At 36.2% G+C, this 21081-nt stretch overlaps 1 protein-coding gene across 1 annotated transcript in view; it reads left to right on the forward strand.

Annotated features, from left to right (window-relative positions):
* The window catches only part of LOC107567757 (metal transporter CNNM4-like), a 19606-nt gene extending 3286 nt beyond the window's left edge, over nt 1–16320 (forward strand). Inside the window, exons 2-7 of the mRNA XM_016253497.1 lie at nt 2525–2668; nt 2912–3046; nt 3138–3307; nt 7896–7992; nt 13536–13711; nt 15271–16320. Of these exons, the coding sequence (XP_016108983.1) occupies nt 2525–2668; nt 2912–3046; nt 3138–3307; nt 7896–7992; nt 13536–13711; nt 15271–15636 (1088 nt within the window). The 3' untranslated portion in view covers nt 15637–16320. The remainder of the gene's footprint in view (nt 1–2524; nt 2669–2911; nt 3047–3137; nt 3308–7895; nt 7993–13535; nt 13712–15270) is intronic.
* The last annotated feature ends 4761 nt before the right edge of the window (nt 16321–21081 follow it).

Here is a 21081-nt window from a genome sequence, read left to right on the forward strand (position 1 = left end):
CTCCAACATCGTGGACATCCTGTACGTCAAAGACCTGGCCTTCGTCGACCCCGACGACTGCACCACGCTTAAAACGGTCACCAAGTTCTACAACCACCCGGTGCATTTCGTCTTCCACGACACTAAGCTGGATGCCATGCTGGAGGAGTTTAAAAAAGGTTAGTGGTTGTGTTTTATGTGCATCCTCCTGAGTCTCCAGAATGTGCTGTGCTCACAGGAAGCAAAGGCTTTGGCTCCATGCAGTTGTTTTCATCCTCCTATTGATTATGATGGGTGCTCAGACTCCCCCTGAGAGCCGAATCAATAACCATATGCTCCCTGCATCAACCTCCGATCAAGGCAGAGGAATCCCATGATGCCAAAAGCACCCGACACTCATAAAAAATGGCAACATCATCCTGTCCACCAGAGTTTGCACACTCACTGTGATTACCAAGTTTAGCCTCAGATTTGGGGCTGTAACCACCATAGAAATTTGGGGAGACATGTTCCCCTCAATATCCAGATTAGTTCATCAATTAAAGATGCTGGTAAAACTTTACAAAAAGATTTTATTTGTTAACATGAGTTAACTGAATCAGTTAAAATGAACTAACCATGAACAATACTTCTACAGCATTTATGAATCTTAGTTCATGTTAATCTCAACATTTACTAATGCATTTGTAATATCAAAAGTTGTATCTGGTTACATTAGTAAGCGCACTGTGAACTAACTTAGTTATTTATCATTAATAAAGGTTAATAAATGCTGTAAAAATCTATAGCATATAGTTGATGTTCATTATGAACTGCTAAAATGTATGCTAAGGGTTATTATAGTTAGCAAAAATTGAAACTACAATCAAAACCCTTTTTTGTACTAAAACTTTTGTAAATTCTGTAAAATAAATGTTAGCTGAAATAAAAATACAAAAAAACTTTAAAATTACAAAATGCTAAATTTAACAAAAATGAAAACTGATTTTAATTAAAAAAATTCTATATAGTCTATATGATATTGATATTAATAATAAAAACTATAATAGTGTCTTGATACTAAAATGACAGTGCATCTACCTTAAATTCAAAGAAGATAATAAAAGTGTCTTCCAAATGCATGTTTTATTTCACTTTATTGACTTTAATCATAACGATTATGTTGGTATAATTTTTGTAAAAGCTGTTGAAGCTCATTTGAAAACACAGTTTTACCCCAATGTTAATGTTAGATTAATGATGAGTTGTATGGGCGGTGTTTTGAAATGATTGGCAGTTTGAAGTTCCTCCCACTGTATTTTTCATCTCTCGATCACTGCAGCGGTGCCACAGAGGGACAAAAGCGATGTGAAGACACTGTATTGTCCAAAACGTCAGCTCAGGACATAGCTTTTATTGCATTAAATGATAAATTTGTAGAAACTCTCTACACCCTATTCGAACAAGTTTTCAGTATTTGTTTAAAATGAGCTCCACTGAGATATGACTGCATGTAAATAAGCTTGTGAGTATGCAAACAATAAATGTGGGTGGTTTGCTTAAATGGCAATCCCTCAGGAACACGAGTGCATCTCAGTGAGAAAAGCCCTTCTCTTAAGCAGTCTGCTGGTCTGATGCTTTCTGTAGTATAAAATAAGGCTTGATCTTGTACTATAAATCCCTGGATTTCAGAAAAAATCAGCGTGTTTCCTCTATTTAAGATCACTTATTAGTGAGTTGGTTAGGGATTTGAACACAATTTTTTTAACTTTTTTTTTTTTTTTTTTTTAAGAAGTATGAGTCTAAATTGGCCAGTTTTTAAAATGCATGTTTAATACCTGATTTTACTTGTATTTTAAATATAGTTCAGAGCTTCATTGGTGAAATACATGCATTAACATATAACAAAAAATTATTACTAATACTTGTCGCCATTGGTCAGAACTTCTGTATTAGTCCATCCATTTATTTTGGTTCCGATTTGAGCATTAAGTGTTGCACACATTCAGTATTATACAGCTGTTGTACGGTAGTGTTGATTTTGCAGCATTTTCAGATTTCCTCTTAACTTTAAATACCATCAAAGTGTCGTCTGCTCCTGTCTTGCTCCATCATTCCCTTTTTCCTTTCTTTTTCTGATCCCCAGACATCTCCGTCATTTCCCCCTCCTAAGCTCTTTTCGCTCTAAGTTTAGTAGCACTTCTGATCTGACTCTCTTCTGGCTCCAAACATGCAGCGCTAATGGTCCCGTATTGCTTAAACGTTTATGATTGATCCGGCCCCTCGGATAAAACAAGATGATGAATAATTCATGGAGTTTTCAGAATGCAGTGATAATACAGCTCATTAATATGCATGTCCATGCAGTGCTTCCATACGAATATGGTTTGAATTATTCTACACCCACTCAGTGGGCTTCCTAGCCTGGTGTGAACAATCTTTGTTAAGGAACTATTAAGCAGCCGTTCAATTTGCAATTACAGCACTTGGTTCATTTACTTCCCCATTTTCCAAGTGTTCGACATGTTTAGTGGGAGATTTGTGGCTCAGGTTTTTCTGTCCACAGGTAAATCCCACCTGGCCATCGTTCAGAAGGTGAATAATGAGGGTGAAGGAGATCCGTTCTACGAGGTTCTGGGTCTGGTCACGCTGGAGGACGTCATTGAGGAGATCATCAAATCTGAGATCCTGGATGAGTCTGATCTCTACAGTATGTTCATGCTAGTGATATTCTTACTTGTCTTCGAAATTTCACGTCTAGGCATGAGATATAACCAGTAGAATTGACCAATCAATTCGATTTATTTATTGATCTAGGCTTTCCCAAAAGCAACGTATAAGCCTAAGTAGATCATTGAGACTATTGGTGCTAATGGTGTCGATGATCTGCTTGGGCTTATGGAAGCCCAAGTTGAGCATTGGTTGAGTGATTAATGATTTTTTTGCCTTCCAGCTGACAATCGTAACAGAAAGAAAGTGGATCCCGACAAAAACAAGAGGGACTTTTCTGCTTTCAAACATGAGAGGGAATCCAAAGTCAAGATATCCCCGCAACTAATGCTGGCAGCGCATCGTTTCCTCGCTACTGGTGAGCTGTTACATCTATAAGACCCCTCAGTCTTTGAGCATTTGCTGTTGCAAATAACAGAGGATTTTTGTCGTGTCCCATCTTTCCGTAGAGGTGAGCCTTTTCAGTCCGCTCCAGATTTCATACAAGGTCTTACTGCGGATCCTCAAGCACCCGGATGTCATTCAGGAGATCAAGTTCAACGAGAACGACAAGCGCTCGCAACAGCACTATTTATATCAGCGCGGAAAACCTGTCGACTTTTTCGTCCTTATCCTTCAGGTAAGTAAAACTGATCAGTGGAGAATTCAGCTGGAAGCTCTGTAGACTTTGGCCGAATTTGAACGGCCACAAACATCCACACATCTCCCCTGCGTGTGTGTTATGAAATATTTAGGTTGGTTTAAAAATGCTTTCAGCTACCAGTAAAAGTGCTAAATTCTTCTAATTCCTTCAATAATCAGTCACATGTTAGTCGTGCCTGATAAGGCAAATATTACTATTGCTTACACTGTTCAAATTAAACGCTTTCAACTGTTTTCAACATTGATAATAAATCAGCATATTAGAATGATTTCTGAAGGATCATGTGACACTGAAGACTGGAGTAATGATGCTGAAAATTTAGCTTTGCATCATAGGAATACATTTTCTTTTAAAGTATATTAAAAAAGAAAACCATTATTTTAAATTGTAATAATATTTCACAATATTACTGTTTTTATCAAATAAATGCAGCCTTGATGAGCATAAGAGACTTCTTAAAAAAAAAAAAATTAAATCCCAAACTTTGGAACAGTATATATATTAGACCTTTATATTGAATCTGAGTCATTGCTCAGAATTTTGAGTGGAGGATTAGATGTGTCTAAAAATAGAGCAGATTTTTCTGAAGAAAACATGAGTAGTGCTTTCCTATGCAAAACTCACCGCCATGATGCAGGATGCTGTGAGAGGTTGTCAGGGCATTGCTATGTAGTTGTTAGGTTGTTATAGATTGTTGCCAAGGTCTAGAACAAGCATAGCAACCTAGAACACAATAACAACCACATAGCAATGCCTTGGCAGCCACATAGAAAATTTTCTAGTGTTTTAGGTGGTTGCCAGGGTGTTCCTATGTGGTTTCTAGGGTGTTTTAACCCTCTGGCCCTGCTCGTGTAGTGGTTAAAAAAATATTTAATGTACCTTCTGAAAAGGGACCACCCCAGTGACAACATTTGTACCTTTTTTGTTTTTTGAGACTGTAGCACAAGTGGCACAGAATGAAACACATACAGAGTTTTAACACTTAGTACTAGAGATATGAAGTTTGAGCATTAGTAATAGCGATGCTTTCCTTAGCATGTACCGCTGGTTAACATTTTCAAGCTTTTTTTAGTGGTGTATTTTGAGATTGCCGGCTCGTTGGTGCCGTGTCCTGGTGTAGAGTTGCACAGACGGGTTTGTTGGGAGCGTCTGTGACCTCACTGCAGGTTTAGCTAGAAGAGGCCCTGCATCGGACAGGCCTGCCCTTCACTAATTGATCTCTCTTGCGTAAGAAAGCAACAAGCTCTAATCCCACCCCCTTTCTGCCATCAACACACACACACACACTCTCACTCACAATTGAATACACAACCAATCAAAGCTGTGCAATGTCCGTGCCCTTGTTTTGGCAAAACAGTCCAATCAGAGGCCACACACACACACACACACACACACACACACACTCTCACTCACAATTGAATACACAACCAATCAAAGCTGTGCAATGTCCGTGCCCTTGTTTTGGCGAAACAGTCCAATCAGAGGCGAAATTGATGGAAAGACTCTTGGACGGCCACGCTACAGCAAGCAGATGATACATATATAGATCTTGACTTGTATTTGGATCAACACAATAGCATGACCTTTAACATCCCGCATACTTTCCAGTCATCTGAATTGAATATATGTGCGGCAGCTTACTTAACGTGGCTTAAGATTGACGATGGTCAAGGTAGAACGAGCTGTGACAGGTCACAGGGCCGACGTGGCACTCGGGCCCCCGGGGATCAGTAAATCATATCCTGGATTTGCTGTGTGCTCGGCGGGGGGTCAGCCAGGACAAGGTTAACCCTTTCTGAACGCCAGTGTGAGAGTGTATTTAGCGCAGATGTAATCATCCCCGTGAAGCACAAAAGCCATGTGTCCGGGAACGTTACGTCACGCTGGCCATCAAACCGCATGTCTGCTTAAATTTACTCATTTACATCTGCTAATTTCCAGATTGAATCTCCCTCTATTTTAATTAGTTTTAAAACCATTTCAAATGTATCATTTAAACAGAATTTTCTAAATAACAACAATGGTGTATTGTATTTTGTTTGTTTTATGTTTAACTTTATTTGATAATTTCGTAGACTTTCATTTAAATATGTATTAAATATATATTTTGTTTTTGTATACTTTTTTCAGTATATTCAATGTATTGAATAAATATATTAATATATTTAATAAATATGTTTTAGTAATTGATTGCTTTTTACTTAATATCACTTTACAGTAAGGTTCAACTAACATAATCATTAGGTAACTAGCAAAGGCCTTTATCAAATGAATGAGTAACTAATAGTGTATTGTTTTGTTTGTTTTTTTTGATTGTTTAATATTTATATGATTTTTGTAATTTCTTCTAATTAAGTATATTTAAATAAAATTACTAGAAAATAAATATATTTATACTTTTACAAATTATTAAAATTAATTATTAAAATAAAAAATAAATGTATACTTTTACAAATGACTACAATTAATTCATTGATAATATTTAAAATTATTAGAAAATACATATTTATACTTTTAAATATTGTAAATGTATTCACTGAACAAATATATTAATATTTTAGTAATTCAATCATTTTGGCTTCTGGTTTTAACAACAAAACTAAAAAAAAGTAAATTATTTAAGTTTTAGTAATTGATGAATGATGATTTGTAGGTATTACTTTTAGGATTACACATTTTTAATTATCAATGCTGGAAACAGTTTTGCTGCTTAATATTTTTGTGGAAACCATCTTTTTTTTTTTTTTAAGATCAGCATTGATTTGAAATAGAGATCTTTTGTAATATAAATGTCTACTATCCTCACTGAATAAAAGTGTCAATTTCGTTAAATAAATAAATCTTACTGACGCCAATTTTGAACAGTAGTGTATATATATATATATATATATATATATATATATACATTTTTTTTAATTAGTTTTTCATGAATGTAAAGATTTATTTAGTAGTAGATTTTACTCGAATAAATTTTACTCTAGTATAGGGCTGCACGATTAATCGAATGCGATTGTCATGCATATTTTGTTAGTAAAGCCGGTTCTGTAATCAGCAAGAAATCATCATCACATGCTTTCTGGTGGAGCAGAATTTACTACACATAGCCGTAGTTCACTGACAAGATAAGCAAAACAATCGCAGACGATTTTATTGCGTGATTACGTGCTTTAAATGGAGCAGAATTTACTACACATAGCCGTAGTTCACTGACAAGATAAGCAAAACAATCACAGACGATTTTATTGCGCGATTAAGAAATCGTTCACGATAATGACAGCCGTTTTCATAGCTTCTCAGTGAACTACGGCTCTGTGAAGTAAATGCTGCTCCATCTGAAAGCATGTGAAAATACCATATTTAATAACACATTTTTACTCCAAACTCACTTCATAACGTCAGTCGAGTGTTTTAAATCCTTCTGTGAGATGATGTGGCTTCTTACACAGAATAAGGCACGCAACATATTTCATAGTATTTAAGCAGTGATAAAGGCATTGCATTATAAATATACTTTATTTTAATGAAAATTATAATAATAAGAACTCAGATAAACCGTATATTGCCGTAGTCGTGTGTTTATTAGTCACGTTGAATTAATGAAAGCAGTTGAATCTTCTGTTTATTAAGCTGCAGCGATTTCAGCATTTTCTGGGTTTCTTCTGCGAGACGTATTTGGAGTTTCAGCGCGAGAGCGCCCTCTGGCCTTCGGATGGAGATTTACTGCTGATCACAGAACCGTGCTTCACTGAAAGATACGCATGACAATTGCAGCTTCTGTCGAATCGTGATCTCGATTCCATTTCGATTTATCGTGCAGCCCTACTCTAGTATACAAAAAACAGTGTCAACACTGTTTTAACTCCGTTTGTTTTGTTTTATGAAACTCGATTTGGCTCTGATTTGCTGGCGTAACAGAAAGCAGCAAAGTGTTGGCGAGCTTTGTTTGTGTTTGGAGTGTCTACCTGAATATAGACCCCAGAGTAGAGGAGACCCAGATAGAGTGACAGGATCTGTGTGTCGTGCAATCCGAGCGCCGCAGATCCGGTTATCTTTTTCTGAGAATGAGAGGAAGGCTGACTCTCCATTGGGACAGAAAATGGGGCAAATATGATGCTTGAGACATTGGAAAATTTGTGTGTACGCTCAAATGTGTGACACACGACTACTAAAAGTACTGACCTCGCACTCCTCGTGGGAGTTTCGGTTGGGTTTTGTGTCATTCGTCTTTAATTATGGAGACGCAACTGGTTGTTCTTCAAGGAAACAGGTTAAGATTTCAAAATTAGATGCATTTGGCTTAAATCTTTTGTAAGTGTTTTTAAAAATGTGGTTCAATTATTTAAGAACTTGAGTGCTTTAGGTTTCAGTATCTTGAAGGACAACACGCAAAGCCACAAAGGTTTTATTGCCAATGATACATTTTGATTTGATTTATTAAGCAGTTCTCATTTAGGTTGTTGTCTTAATGATTGTTTCCAAATTATTTAAAATATAGTCAACAAAATGTCCTGCACAGTTGACTTTTGTAACTAATGAAACGAATGAACTCGCGCCTGTCTTTCAGGGTCGGGTGGAAGTTGAGGCTGGAAATGAGAATATGAAGTTTGAGACGGGTCCTTTCTCTTATTATGGAGTCATGGCACTGACTGCACCATGCCTGGGTGAGGGTTTTACCTTGCGTTTTTAACTCTTATTTGCTCTAATCAGAGAGTGTGAAACAATCCCACCTAAAGGAATAGTTCATTTAAAGGGCCAGTCCACCCAAAAATTACAATTCTGTTTTCTTTTCTTCTTTTTATGGAGGCTAGAAAGCTTGTCAGTCATTATAATTGCATGAAAAAGAGCAACCGGCACAGTAAATGCTGATATAATTGATTAATATGATTTATGAATTATCTATTTTCTGAAACATGTTGATTTATGGTAACAATGATGTGTCTGTTGATATGTTTGCTGCCCAGCCTTAGTTTAAGTGATGGATCTTGTCAGCACCATGTTTAGTTTTTTTTAGCATCTCCCAGTGCACTTTGTCATGATCTGTCATTGTAAGTGTAGTCTTCTGTATTACATAATAACACTGGGGCTGCCGGTAGGGCGCTAAACGGGACACATTTGACTGCAGGGACATCTGCTGGCCGAGCGTCACTATGTGTAATGATGCTGTCTGATTCTGTTCTTCACCTCCAGCTGTGCCGCAGTCCATCCGTGTGCCAAACGTCACATTTATGTGTTAAGCATGTGTCTAAATGTGTGGCTATGTGTGCTTTGAGAAACACTGCGTAAGAGACGTAAGAGACGAGGGTTCATGTGACCGATCCGCTGGCCTTTAATCATGTCCTTCTAAAGCTCGTATCTTGAAACCCAAAAGGAAATGCAGCATGTACAAGCTGCTTTTTTCCCACACATTGCTAATGGATGGGGATTAATTTGCACGTTCAAAAAAATAAAATAAATAAGTCTGTATATTCCAAGTCTTCTGAAGCCAGTTAATAGTTTTTTTGTTTGTTTGTTTGTTTGTTTGCAAGAACAAACCTAAAATTAGCTTCTAAATCAAAGCTTGCATTTATTCAAAACATTCAAATAGGGCTGTGCGATATTTATCATCTGTATATAATATCGTAATTGTTGGTTTAACAATATGCGAGCTGACATTATAGAGTATGTCATTCATTTTGCAAAAAATAAACAAAACGCATCTTGAAAGTCCAAAAGCCTAAATGCTTGATGAAGCCTATCAGAATGCCTTTAAAATATCCCTGTAATTCAAGTTATGAAAGTAAAAATATCCCTATATGTTTTTTTTTATTTTTTAATATTTACATAGTTAAGTAATATCACACAAGCAACAGTGCCGTTTTCTTAAAGAACGTGGTCGCGAATGTGATATTATCTTAAAACAACAGTTCAACAAACATCAGGTTAATATTGAGTGAGTTACATTTTAGACGTAATATTTTCGCCAATGAAATGGTTACAAACAAAACCGAAGCATCAATTTTTGCGTCTCAGAGCAACACTGCGGTGTTTCATTCCTGAATGAATCTGTTTTTGAAGTCCATGATTCAAAAACCCATTCTTAAAGACAGCCGCTTGCTTCATTTCTAAATGAATCGGCTGTTTTGAGTGAATGATTTCAATGAATGATTCAGTGAAGACGGGGACTTTCTGCCACCTGCTGGCAGTAGTGTCATATTTATTTATCCATGACAGGCCTAAACCAGCCAAGATACCAGCACAAAACACTTTTTTTTGTCAGAATTGCACATCCCTACATTCAAATTTGATGCAATTAGCCAAATACGAACCAACAAAATGTTACGTTTTTAACAGTTGGCACAAATATGAATGTTTGCGAGTGTAAATGAGATTTGAGAGCTACAACAGACAATTTTCCATTGAAAAATTGAACATTATTTCACAAAATAAAATGTATTGATTGATGTAATTAGCCGAGTATAAACCAACAATATTTGATGTTGACTTCACACTGATCTTGAGGCAGCAGGTTTGAACTTGTGCGAGTGTTAAATTTTTTTTTTTTTTTTTTTTCATCACACAAAATTATTACTTGCATCCAGAAGAGCTGAAGGTACTTTATGCTACTTTTTAGTGCTTTAAGATTACAAAAATGATGCAAATATCACTATATAAGTGTGAGAAAACTGCTAAAATATTGTTATTCACTGAAAATGTTGACATGCTTTCCTTGGCAGAGAAGTGGAGATGCTGAATTCCTAAAACGTTCATTCTTTTCAGTCAGATTTTTTAAATTAATCATTTCATTTGGTTCTGGAATTAGAATTGAATGATGACTTAATTTTTGGTATTTTACTCAAAATTATGGGTTTGATTCAAGTATAGCATATGGACCACTTTTACCATGCTTTTTATACATTTTTGAAGCCTGCTGGAAATATGAAGTCCACTTTTCTTGTATGGAAAAGAACAGCTTGGACATTCTGCAAAATATCTACATTTTAGGTACCACTGAAGGAAGAAAGTCATACAGGTTTGGAGTGATAATGACCATTTTTGGGTGAAATATGCTTTTAACGTCACCAAAATATGTTTTACTTTCAAAGGCAAGGTTAGTAGCATAGCATTACCCCTTCAAAGAAAATATGATGTTCCCGTAGTGTCCTATAATGAGGGATTTGTACCATCAGCGGCTGCTGATGCTGAAGCAGCTCTGGGCAGGATGTTGATGTGTGGCGTTGTCTAAAGAGCTTCTCTGTCTCTCCTCTGCTCTGCCTCTCCCCCTCCTCCTCAGCTGTCACCCCCCCTCTTTCTCCTTCTGTGGTGTCGCCTCGTCCGCGCCGCCTTTCGCTTAAGAGGTTTTCTCTGTTCTCGCGTTTCCCAGGTAAATGCCCTGCATGCTGGGTGCTAACTCAGAGATGTAGGGGTAGCTAACATGGGGTGGTGTGAGACAGGAGCTAGTTTAAAATGAAAAAATAACCTTTATCACGCTATGACCCGTTGTCCAGCAAGTTCACATTTTATCTATTTATTTACAGTGATTTAAAAGCTGTTCTAAAGCCTAGACGGCAATTTTAGGCATTTATTGCAATAAAAATACATTTAAGTGCCGCATAGAATATCAATAGAAAATGTTTCCAGCTGATTAAATATTTTTTGGAAATATTCAGTATTTTCTAATAAAATTTGTGCTTGCATTCATTCAAAACATTCAAAAAACCAAAAATGTTTGACATTGTTGATTTCAAAGTTAACACAACTAGTCTTGAGACACCAGGTTTGAATATGTGCGAGCATAAATAAGACTTAAAGTGCTATAGCAGACCATTTTTGGTAAATAATGCCATTATTTTCCCTCACACAAAATTATTGTTTGCATTCAGAAGAGCTAAAATATAGCATATGGCTATAGAATATAACCATATGTCCTTTTAAGTTACAAAAATAATGCAAAATCACAATTTATTTTATTTAGTGATTTAAAAGCTGTTTCAAAACCTATACAGCACATTTTAAGCATTGTATCTATAAAAATAAATTTTATTACTGCATAAAATGTTGATGGAAAGTAATTCAATCTAATTAAAATGCACATGCAATGTGTATTTTTTCTGTTTATTAGGAAATATTTATTCAGTACTAAAAAGTAGAATACAGTTTGATCTTAAATGCACTTTCATCACGGATTTGTGGAGATATTAGCTTAGTAAGCATGATAACTCTATTGAAATCAACTGTGAGCGATGGCTCATGAGTGATGTGGCATATGACATATATTAAAAGATTTTAATGACAATGTTCGTAAAATGGAAGCTTGCTGGACTGGTTGGCTCTGGCGTTGTCCTCTTGAGCTCAGTCTTGAAGAGCTCTTCTGCTCTAACCACTAACACACTCACCCTGCTGTCCATCACACCTGACCTCCTGCAACTGAACACAACATTCACTCCACCCTGAAGATTCAGTCCTGCTCCATTCTGACTTGCATTAGTATCAGAATATACTAGAAAACGTGCCATGAGCTTTGTGAGGCTATGCATTTGTGATGTCTTGATGAAACAGGAGCATTGTTGTTTGAATAAAAAAAATGCAATATAAATGTTATTACTATAATTATACATTATCAATCAGACTAAATATGCTTAAGTGTTAATTACTTGCAGTGCAGTGTTGTTATCATTAACTTCATTATCATTAACCCTAAAATTTAAAATATTAAAAAATACTAAATGATTATTGGCATAAATGTTAACAGACAAAGAGGAGGGATTATAAACTTAGTTACAATTATTATTTTTTGTCTAATTCAGTTTATAGGAAAATGATTAAAACATTAATTGATTAATAAAAAGTAAATAGATTTTTAGAAATTTAAAACGAATAAAACACTCAAAATTACCAAAACATAAATGTTTTTAGAAACGTCAGTATAGCCTCTTGTTTTAGTCTGGGGCTAAAACATATTTACAAACAGATATAAAAATGTCACTTGTTTTCTTTTATGGTTTGTTCTCAGGAAACGGTTAGGCACGGTTTGCGTCATGAATATTAATTCCATAAAGTGACGTGTTGTCCATTTTGCTGTAATTTGAATTCAAATTTTGGAAGATATTTTCACCAACCTGTCCATTTTTGAACCCTTTTGACATAAGTGCAATATAGTATAGTCAAATACTAAGGCAATTGTCCGATATCATCGAAATGATCTGATATCGCTGTGATGATTGATTGGTTTCGTCAGCAACTCTTATGCATTTTAATCACGTTCACTACGGTTACCGTTACTGACTAAACAACTACACTGAGAGCACGCGAGCGACATGAAAATACTAGATCACTTCCGTTATTATCAACAAACTTTGCATGTTTTGCAGTGTAAATGATTTCACTGATTATAACCGGAGGATTCTAGTTCATCACAATGCGTCGCTCACAGCGTAAACATAGCATTTCAACAGAGGAAAAAATCTCCCGTGCTTGTATCAGTAACCACGTGCTTCTGAGTCAGCTGTGCGTTTTTGTCCGCATCAGTCAGCATTAATTTATTGTCTGATACAGTCGCAGTAAAACCGGTCAAATCCCAAGCGCAAGCCTGCAGTGACTGTTGCAGTTCATGAAAGAGTAGAGTAGAGTATTAACATTACACGTGGTTTTGGGTGAACAGTATTTTAGGTAATAGAGGTTTTTATATGTACATCATCTACTCTTTATAGTCACATACTAATATTATAATAATGAATAGTACACTATATTATAATCTATGCTTCTCCGGTGTAACCAAACTAATGCTGCTCACACACAAATGCACGTCTGAAATGACCATCCAATCATTTGCAATAATCTTTCCATTCATTTCAAATGTGATGAGTTGTTTTTTGCTCCTTGTTTATTATCGTGCTGTCCCTCTCATCAATGATGTTGTTTTTTTTCATTTTATGTATTTGTGTGTATTTGATGGACTCCTTGACTCTTAATGCTGCTCACACACAAATGCACGTCTGAAATGACCATCCAATCATTTGCAATAATCTTTCCATTCATTTCAAATGTGATGAGTTGTTTTTTTGCTCCTTGTTTATTATCGTGCTGTCCCTCTCATCAATGATGTTGTTTTTTTTCATTTTATGTATTTGTGTGTATTTGATGGACTCCTTGACTCTGTTTTATCTGTGTGAGTGTTTGTCAGCAGGCGTGCCGTGACATGAAGTGACGGTTTTCCTGTGCGTTGCAGAGTTTTGCTCCCCGTCTCACGTGAGTGGTCTGAACCACTCGGCGTCTCTGAGCTGCACAGAGAGAGTCGACTCGGTGTCCATCAGCGGCAGCAACAGTCAGCTCAATAACAGCCCCGCGGCACAGTACGTCCCTGATTTTAACGTGCGGGCCCTCACTGACCTGCAGTATGTGAAGGTACGTTATGTCCATCAACAACAAAGTTTCAGTCTGGTCTTCACACAAGTGTGTGTATGATTTCAGAAGACTTGAAAAATAGCGCACAAGTTGTATGGACTGTTTTTATGATGCTTTTTGAAGCTTGACTTTACTTCAGCTGTTTCTAAAGCAACTAAACTAAACTATTATATATGTGACCCTGGAGCACAAAACCAGTCTTAAGTAGCACGAGTATATTTGTAGCAATAGCCAAAAATACATAGTATGGGTCAAAATGATCGATTTTTCTTTTATGCCAAAAATCATTAGGATATTAAGTATGTTCCATGAAGATATTTTGTAAATTTCTTACCGTAAATATATCAAAACTAAATTTTTGATTAGTAATATGCATTGCTAAGAACTTCATTTGGACAACTTTAAAGATGATTTTCTCAGATTCTCCACCTTCAGATTACAGATTTTCAAATAGTTGTATCTCGGCCAAATATTGTCCTATCCTAACAAACCATACATCAATGGAAAGCTTATTTATTCAGCTTTCAGATTATGTATAATGACTTATACCCTATACCCTTATGACTGGTTTTGTGGTCCAGGGTCACATATGTGTATATATAGGATACTGTATAGGCTATATCTGATTTGTATCGGGTCAATCTGCTCTCTAGTGTTAGACATAAAAAATGGATATAATTGTTTTAATTATGCTTAGTTTTCAAAATTATAACTATCAAAGTTATGTCTGAACAGTGAGTGTCTACAGTAGACAGTTTAAAGTCTATTATGCTCACAAATGCAACAATTATTTAATAAACAATACAGTAATATTATGAAATATTATTACAATTTAAAATTGTAAATTGTTAAAGTTTTTTGTTTAATGTTAAAGTTTTTTTATTTGAATATATTTAATAAAGAATTTAAAGAATTTTCTGCATTATTACGCCAGTCACATGACAATTCAGGAATTATTCTTATATATATATAATTATTACAGTTGTTCTGTTGTTTTAATATTTAATTGAAATGTCAATATTTTCAAATATAGTCAGTCAAGACCTATTAATATTAATTATTAATATTTTGACAAACTTGTATATGCGTTTTTGTGTTTATATATGTGTATCTGTTTATCTGTATCTAGCTATCTATATGCATGTGTGTAATATTAGTAATATAATATTGTAATAGTATTAATGTAATATTTTGTTATTATTTATTTTTAAATATTTTTGCCTAATTATTATTCTTTTATTTTATTTTTTCAGAAAAAGTGGAATGTAGTATCGGCAAATACTAACAATGGTGTGCTGAGTTAGTGGGATCAAATGAAATATTTGTGCATTTTGTATGATTAATTATGTTGAAAACCGTTGTGCTGCTTAATGCTTTTGTGGAAACTAGAAATAGAAATGACAGCATTTATTATTATTGAATCTTTTGCAACATAAAAATATTTACTCACGTTTGATCAGTTGAATAGGATTGAGTCCTTAATGATAAAAATAATACATTTCTTTCCAAAAAAAAAACTGAGCAGTAGCATTTGATTAATTACCTTTTTTCTTTCTCAGGTCACTCGTTCGCAGTACCAAAATGGCCTCCTGGCTTCAAAACTGGACAGCACGCCCCAGTCCCCAGAGAGCAGCCATATCCACCTGGATCCCGCCCCTCTTCCGCCCCTGACCCCTCCCATGTTCTCCACCGCGAACCACACCACAGCACCGCCGGCACCCAGAGAGAACGGGCCGGACAAGAACACCTCGCTGCTCAATGACAAGAACAGCCTGTCCAAAAGCCGGCCGAGCCACATCCACCCTCAGAACCAGTCATACCTGAACACCAACGCCAACTCCAACAGCAGCCCGACGCCACTCCCCAACCCTCAGCCGCATCGCACGCACACCTTCACGCACGCGCACACCGAGAGCACCATTTGACCACAATCTGGGGCTCCCGAGAGCTCCAGAGCTGACCACAAGCACAAATACACTGAGCGATGCAGCGGACAGAGGTGTGTTAAAATAGGTGCATGGTCTTCAGCATTGGACGTGATCTCACTGTGATTCTAGGGGCTGCGGGTTCGGCCCGACGTCGAGGTGTGAAGTCATGCAGACTGTTGTGTGTCTGCTATTGCATGCTAATCATGTAGACACTCTCTCAAAGCTTTCGGCATAAAAGTGTGTTCGGTATGCCACAAATACCGTTTAAAGGCATTATACAACACTTCATCAGTATCTAGCAGAATTATTGTACGATATGCACTTTTTATAATGTCTCTGACCCAGCGGCAAACATCTGTGTGCTGTTTTTCTGAGATTGAGCATAAGAGCACTTTGAGTCTCATAAGCTATTGTTGGACTGAACTATCCTTTTAGCACAAAGAAAGACCGTTCTGGTCTAGTTTTCCTGCTGTGTAGTGCGGTATGATTTTGACAGCTTTCTTTCGAAGTCGAAAGCATCAAGCCAAGTGTGGCTATGTGATGTAGCTGTATGTGACGCAATCGTAGCTCTGCGTGACAAACGTGAAGGGGAACTGTAAATATAGTTTGGAGACGTGAAATTTGCTGATGCAGATAGGGTTTGGAGAACCCCACGTGGCCAGTTAGAACAAAACATTGAGCAGTAACCACTGCAAATCCAAATCTGTGATATATGATTCAAAATATTATATAATAATTTATTTATATATTAATATATTTATTTTTTGTCTAAAGTAGTATGTATGTATATTTGATTAATATTTTGTATTTTATTTGTATTTTTTGACAATTATAATTCATCCCCACGGATGAATCTCACAAAAATATTAGTTATATTTCACAACAAAATACTTAATTTGATCAAATAAAGCCCGTTAATACCATTAAGATTTTTTTTGCATCATATTTTTATGAGAATTCACATTTTCTTCACAAATTCTCATTTATAATTCTCAGTATTCTCAATGATTCTCAGTAGACATGTATTACTGTACTACAATTATTTGTTCATTTTAATTATAAAAAAAGGTTTTAAATCCATACAAATGCACCATAATGTATAAATACTTAACAATATAATTTGTTTTGCTTTATACTAATGAAAATGTAAAAATCTTAATGGTCCTAATGCACTTTTTATAATGTCTCTGACCCAGCGGCAAACATCTGTGTGCTGTTTTTCTGAGATTGAGCATAAGAGCACTTTGAGTCTCATAAGCTATTGTTGGACTGAACTATCCTTTTAGCACAAAGAAAGACTGTTCTGGTCTAGTTTTCCTGCTGTTTAGTGTGGTATGATTTCGACAGCTTTCTTTTGAAGTCGAAAGCATCAAGCCAAGTGTGGCTACGTGATGTAGCTGTATGTGACGCAATCGTAGCTCTGCGTGACAAACGTGAAGGGGAACTGTAAATATAGTTTGGAGACGTGAAATTTGCTGATGCAGATAGGGTTTGGAGAACCCCACGTATTACATATTGATTTTCATTTTGATTTGAAGGTGAAATATGACCTGAGGTTTTTGTAAGATTTACCCAGTTCTTGATCTCAAAGCCTACGACTGTCCATCAAACAACACAAATGCTGTTTTCAACCAGCATTCCCATCCTCGGAAGCAGACGATACAGATGCTGGAACAGAATTCACTGTGAACTGGAGTGAAACTGTACATTCGTTTTGATTCTCATGCTTGTTTGTACGCGACTGAATCTTCAGCTTCTCTTCTTGAAGTGTCACTAGCACGGTTTAGTTTGTTAAAACTGTTTAGTGAGTTCAAAGTGAGCAGATTATAGGTTAGTTAAAGGAATAGTTCACCCCAAAACTTAATTTACTCAGGCCATCCAAGATGTAGATGAGCTTGTTTGTTCATCAGAACATATTTGGAGAACTGCAGCATTACATCGCTTGCTCACCAATGGATCCTCTGCAGTGAATGGGTGCCGTCAGAATGAGAGTCCAAACAGTTTCTTAGAAACAAGCAGCTTTTCATTTTACAAGACATTAACTGATGGACTGGAGTGGTGTGGATTACTGTGATGTTTTTATCAGCTGTTTGGACTCTCATTCTGACGGCACCCATTCACTGCAGATGATCCATTGGTTGAGCAAGCGATGTAATGCTACATGTCTCCAAATCTGTTCTGATGAAGAAAGTTCCAGCTAATTTTTAGTTCTGGGCAAACTGCTCCTTTAACAAACGTACGCTTTTCTACATCTACTTGCAGTGACCATAAAGCCGGTTCTGTACAGAGATCACGTTTCGGGAAGTCACAGTGATTTTTCCATTGTGTTCCTCTCATGCTGAGCTGACATCAGAAACCATATTTAAACCTTATTCTGATGTATTCATACTGTAAGTACGCCGTGCAGTGCATGCATAAAGCGTTCAGTGTTAAAGTGTTCTTTTATTTCATCAATTGTAAAAAATATCCCAGTGAGAGTTACAGAGTATTAGAAATAATTACAGAGAAGAATAGCACTAGATTATTTATGTTTTCTCATCGAACAGTATGAATTTGACTTTGTCCAACTAGTGTATGATGATTTATAAGTTATTTATAAATGTTTTGTTGCCTTTACGAGAGATTTAGATATGAAGTAATAAATAGGTCTGTCTTTTTTAAGATGTTTAATGTACAATTGCACAGTGAGAGAAGAAATAAGTTGCATTTTACCTCAACTGACATTTCTTGTATGTGAAATTTGACTAGTATTTACTTCAACTTAAACCAAAAGGTGGGCATTGCGCTCAAACACTGTACTGAGGCGTAACATGTTAAATCATGACCAAAGTTGCAACACTACATGGAATTACATTTGTGAGTGAACACAACAGCCAAAGCCTTCTGCACTTTGAGTTGTCCATTAATGCCCATGTTCCTCTCTCTGTTGCACAGGGACTCTGTTTGTGGGGAACTAATTAAATTCCTTTGAGCGTGGTGCTGGGATTTCAATTGAGGCTCAGTAATCTGCTTTTAATGTTCATGGTAGTTTCTCCTGAGGAACTGGACGGGAGAGATGCTGTGCAGGGTCTCCTGTTTGATAATTAGACCAGTCTGGTCACGCTGGAGGACGTCATTGAGGAGATCATCAAATCTGAGATCCTGGACGAGTCTGATGGCTACAGTGAGCAGCTGCGTGATGTGCTTTTGAGTTGATCCCTGCCGCGTCATTTGAACTGAATTATATAGAGTTTTGTCTCATTCCACAGTGGACATGAAGGTGAAGCGTCCGATGGCCCCGGTGGAGATTCCCCTGGAGCCGCGCAGCGTTCACGACGAGTTCTCCATCTTCAAACCTCCAGAGGGCGAACCGAAGATCCGCACCTCTCCTCAACTGTTGCTGGCCACCCATCGATTCCTGTCCCGAGGTGAAACAATAAGCTGCAAGAGGCTGTGTTACAGTGATTTTACCATGGGTTAAGGGGTCGAGGTTCCCGACAGTCTTGGAAAAATCAGGTTTTTGTCAAGAATTTTATTGTGGTTTCCAGGTCTAGAAAAATCAATAGTTAGTATAGTCTAGTTTTTCTCTTTCTTTCTTTAAAATGTTTTTTACAATCCCTATTCAGTATTTATGAACAACAAAAAATCAGCATTGATAAAAGTTGCAAATGCACTGGTCGGAAGGGAACCTCCCATGTGTTTCTGGATGCTAAAACACTTGTAACCATGTTAAAATCACTAGTAGTTGGTCTTGAGTTGCTTATTCTTCTCAAGGGTAAAATGTCATTAAAAATAGTTTTATTAAACGTATAAAACATACAGAGCCTTGTACATGACATGCAGGCAAAAATAGATTTGTCACGGCCAGAAATGAAGAATTCCTTCCCTCGTTTTAGTAAATCAGGGCCACGTTGTAATTAAAACAAAACAAGGGAACAAATTAGTTCAACATGGCCACTCTTTACTAAAATAAGAGAATACATTCTTTATTTGTTGCCATGATTATTCAATTTTTTGTCCGTATGTCATGTGCAGGGCTTCGTAGTTATATAATAAATGCATTTATTAATAATCACAAAACGATCTCATTATCATAAATTAGGACTACTCAAACAACTTGTCATATTTATATACAGTTATTCAGATGATCATCAGTTTTCTGTTTCTATACAGTATACACTACCGTTCAAACGTTTGGGGTCAGTACAAATGTTTTGGTTTTTTTTCTTCTTTTTTTCATTTAATACTTTTATTCAACAAGAACAAAAGATCAAAAGTGACAGTAAAGGCATTTGTGATGTCACAAAAGAATTCTGAAAAAAAAATGTACCACAGTTTCCACAAAAGATATGAAGCAGCACAACTGTTTTCAGCACATTAGAATGATTTCTGAGGGCTCATGTGACACAAGATGCAGAAAATTCAGCTTTGACCTCAGGAATAAATTACATTTTAAGATATATTCCAATAGAAACCAACTCTTTTCAATTGTACTAATGTTTCACAATTTTACAGTATTTTTGATCAAATAAATGCAGCTTCGGTGAGCATAAGAGACTTCTTTCAAAACATAAAAAAATCTTACTGACCCTAAACGGCAGTGTATGTCTGTTCACCTGACAAGTGTAAAGAGGTAAAGAAGTTTGTCTCAACAAGCCTCAACTTTTAAAGGACGTTCCCCGTCTCTCGGATCAACGGCGGGACGATCTGTGCTTATGTGCTGGTTAATGGAGGTGATTTCATACGCCATTAAGCAGCGCTCCTCCTCCTCCTCCTCTGTTTCAGAGGTGGAACACTTCAGCCCGCAGCGCGTGTCAGAGAGAGTCCTGTTTCATCTGCTGCGGCACCCGAGCGTCAACCAAGAAGTGAAGTTTGACCCCACCAACCGGCTCAGTCCTGATCACTACCTGTACACGCGGAACCACCCTGTGGATTACTTCATTCTGCTGCTGCAGGTGCCACATATGTGGGCATGTCAACACTTTAGAAGCACTGGTGTAAATAAATAACAGTGTTGATAAATGTACAATATCTGAATTTGATATTATTATTAGTTGTAGTAATAACATTGATAATTTAATAATTATAACTAACAACTACATGAATTGTTTGTTATTATGAATCTATCAGAGTGTTTTGATAAATATGATAGTAGTAGTAGTATTGGTAGTATTAGCTTCATTATCGAAATATTAATATTTAAAGCATTTTAAATATAATTCAGTATTTGATCATTTAGCATTGTTAATTTAATTTTATAACTATTATTTAAACAGTTAATAGTTCATACAATTAATCATTATTATTATTATTATTGTAACAATTGCAATTATTTAAAATATAAAGATATTTAAACATTGATAGTTATTTGTTAGTGTTTTGATCATTTGGACATTAGAAGTATTAGTAGCAGTACTGGTAGTAGTATTATTTTTATTATTTAAATATAATCATGATACAATA

The sequence above is a fragment of the Sinocyclocheilus grahami genome, unplaced genomic scaffold (assembly GCF_001515645.1).
Source record: "Sinocyclocheilus grahami isolate Dianchi unplaced genomic scaffold, SAMN03320097.WGS_v1.1 scaffold1186.1, whole genome shotgun sequence".
Taxonomy (NCBI): Eukaryota; Metazoa; Chordata; class Actinopteri; order Cypriniformes; family Cyprinidae; genus Sinocyclocheilus; species Sinocyclocheilus grahami.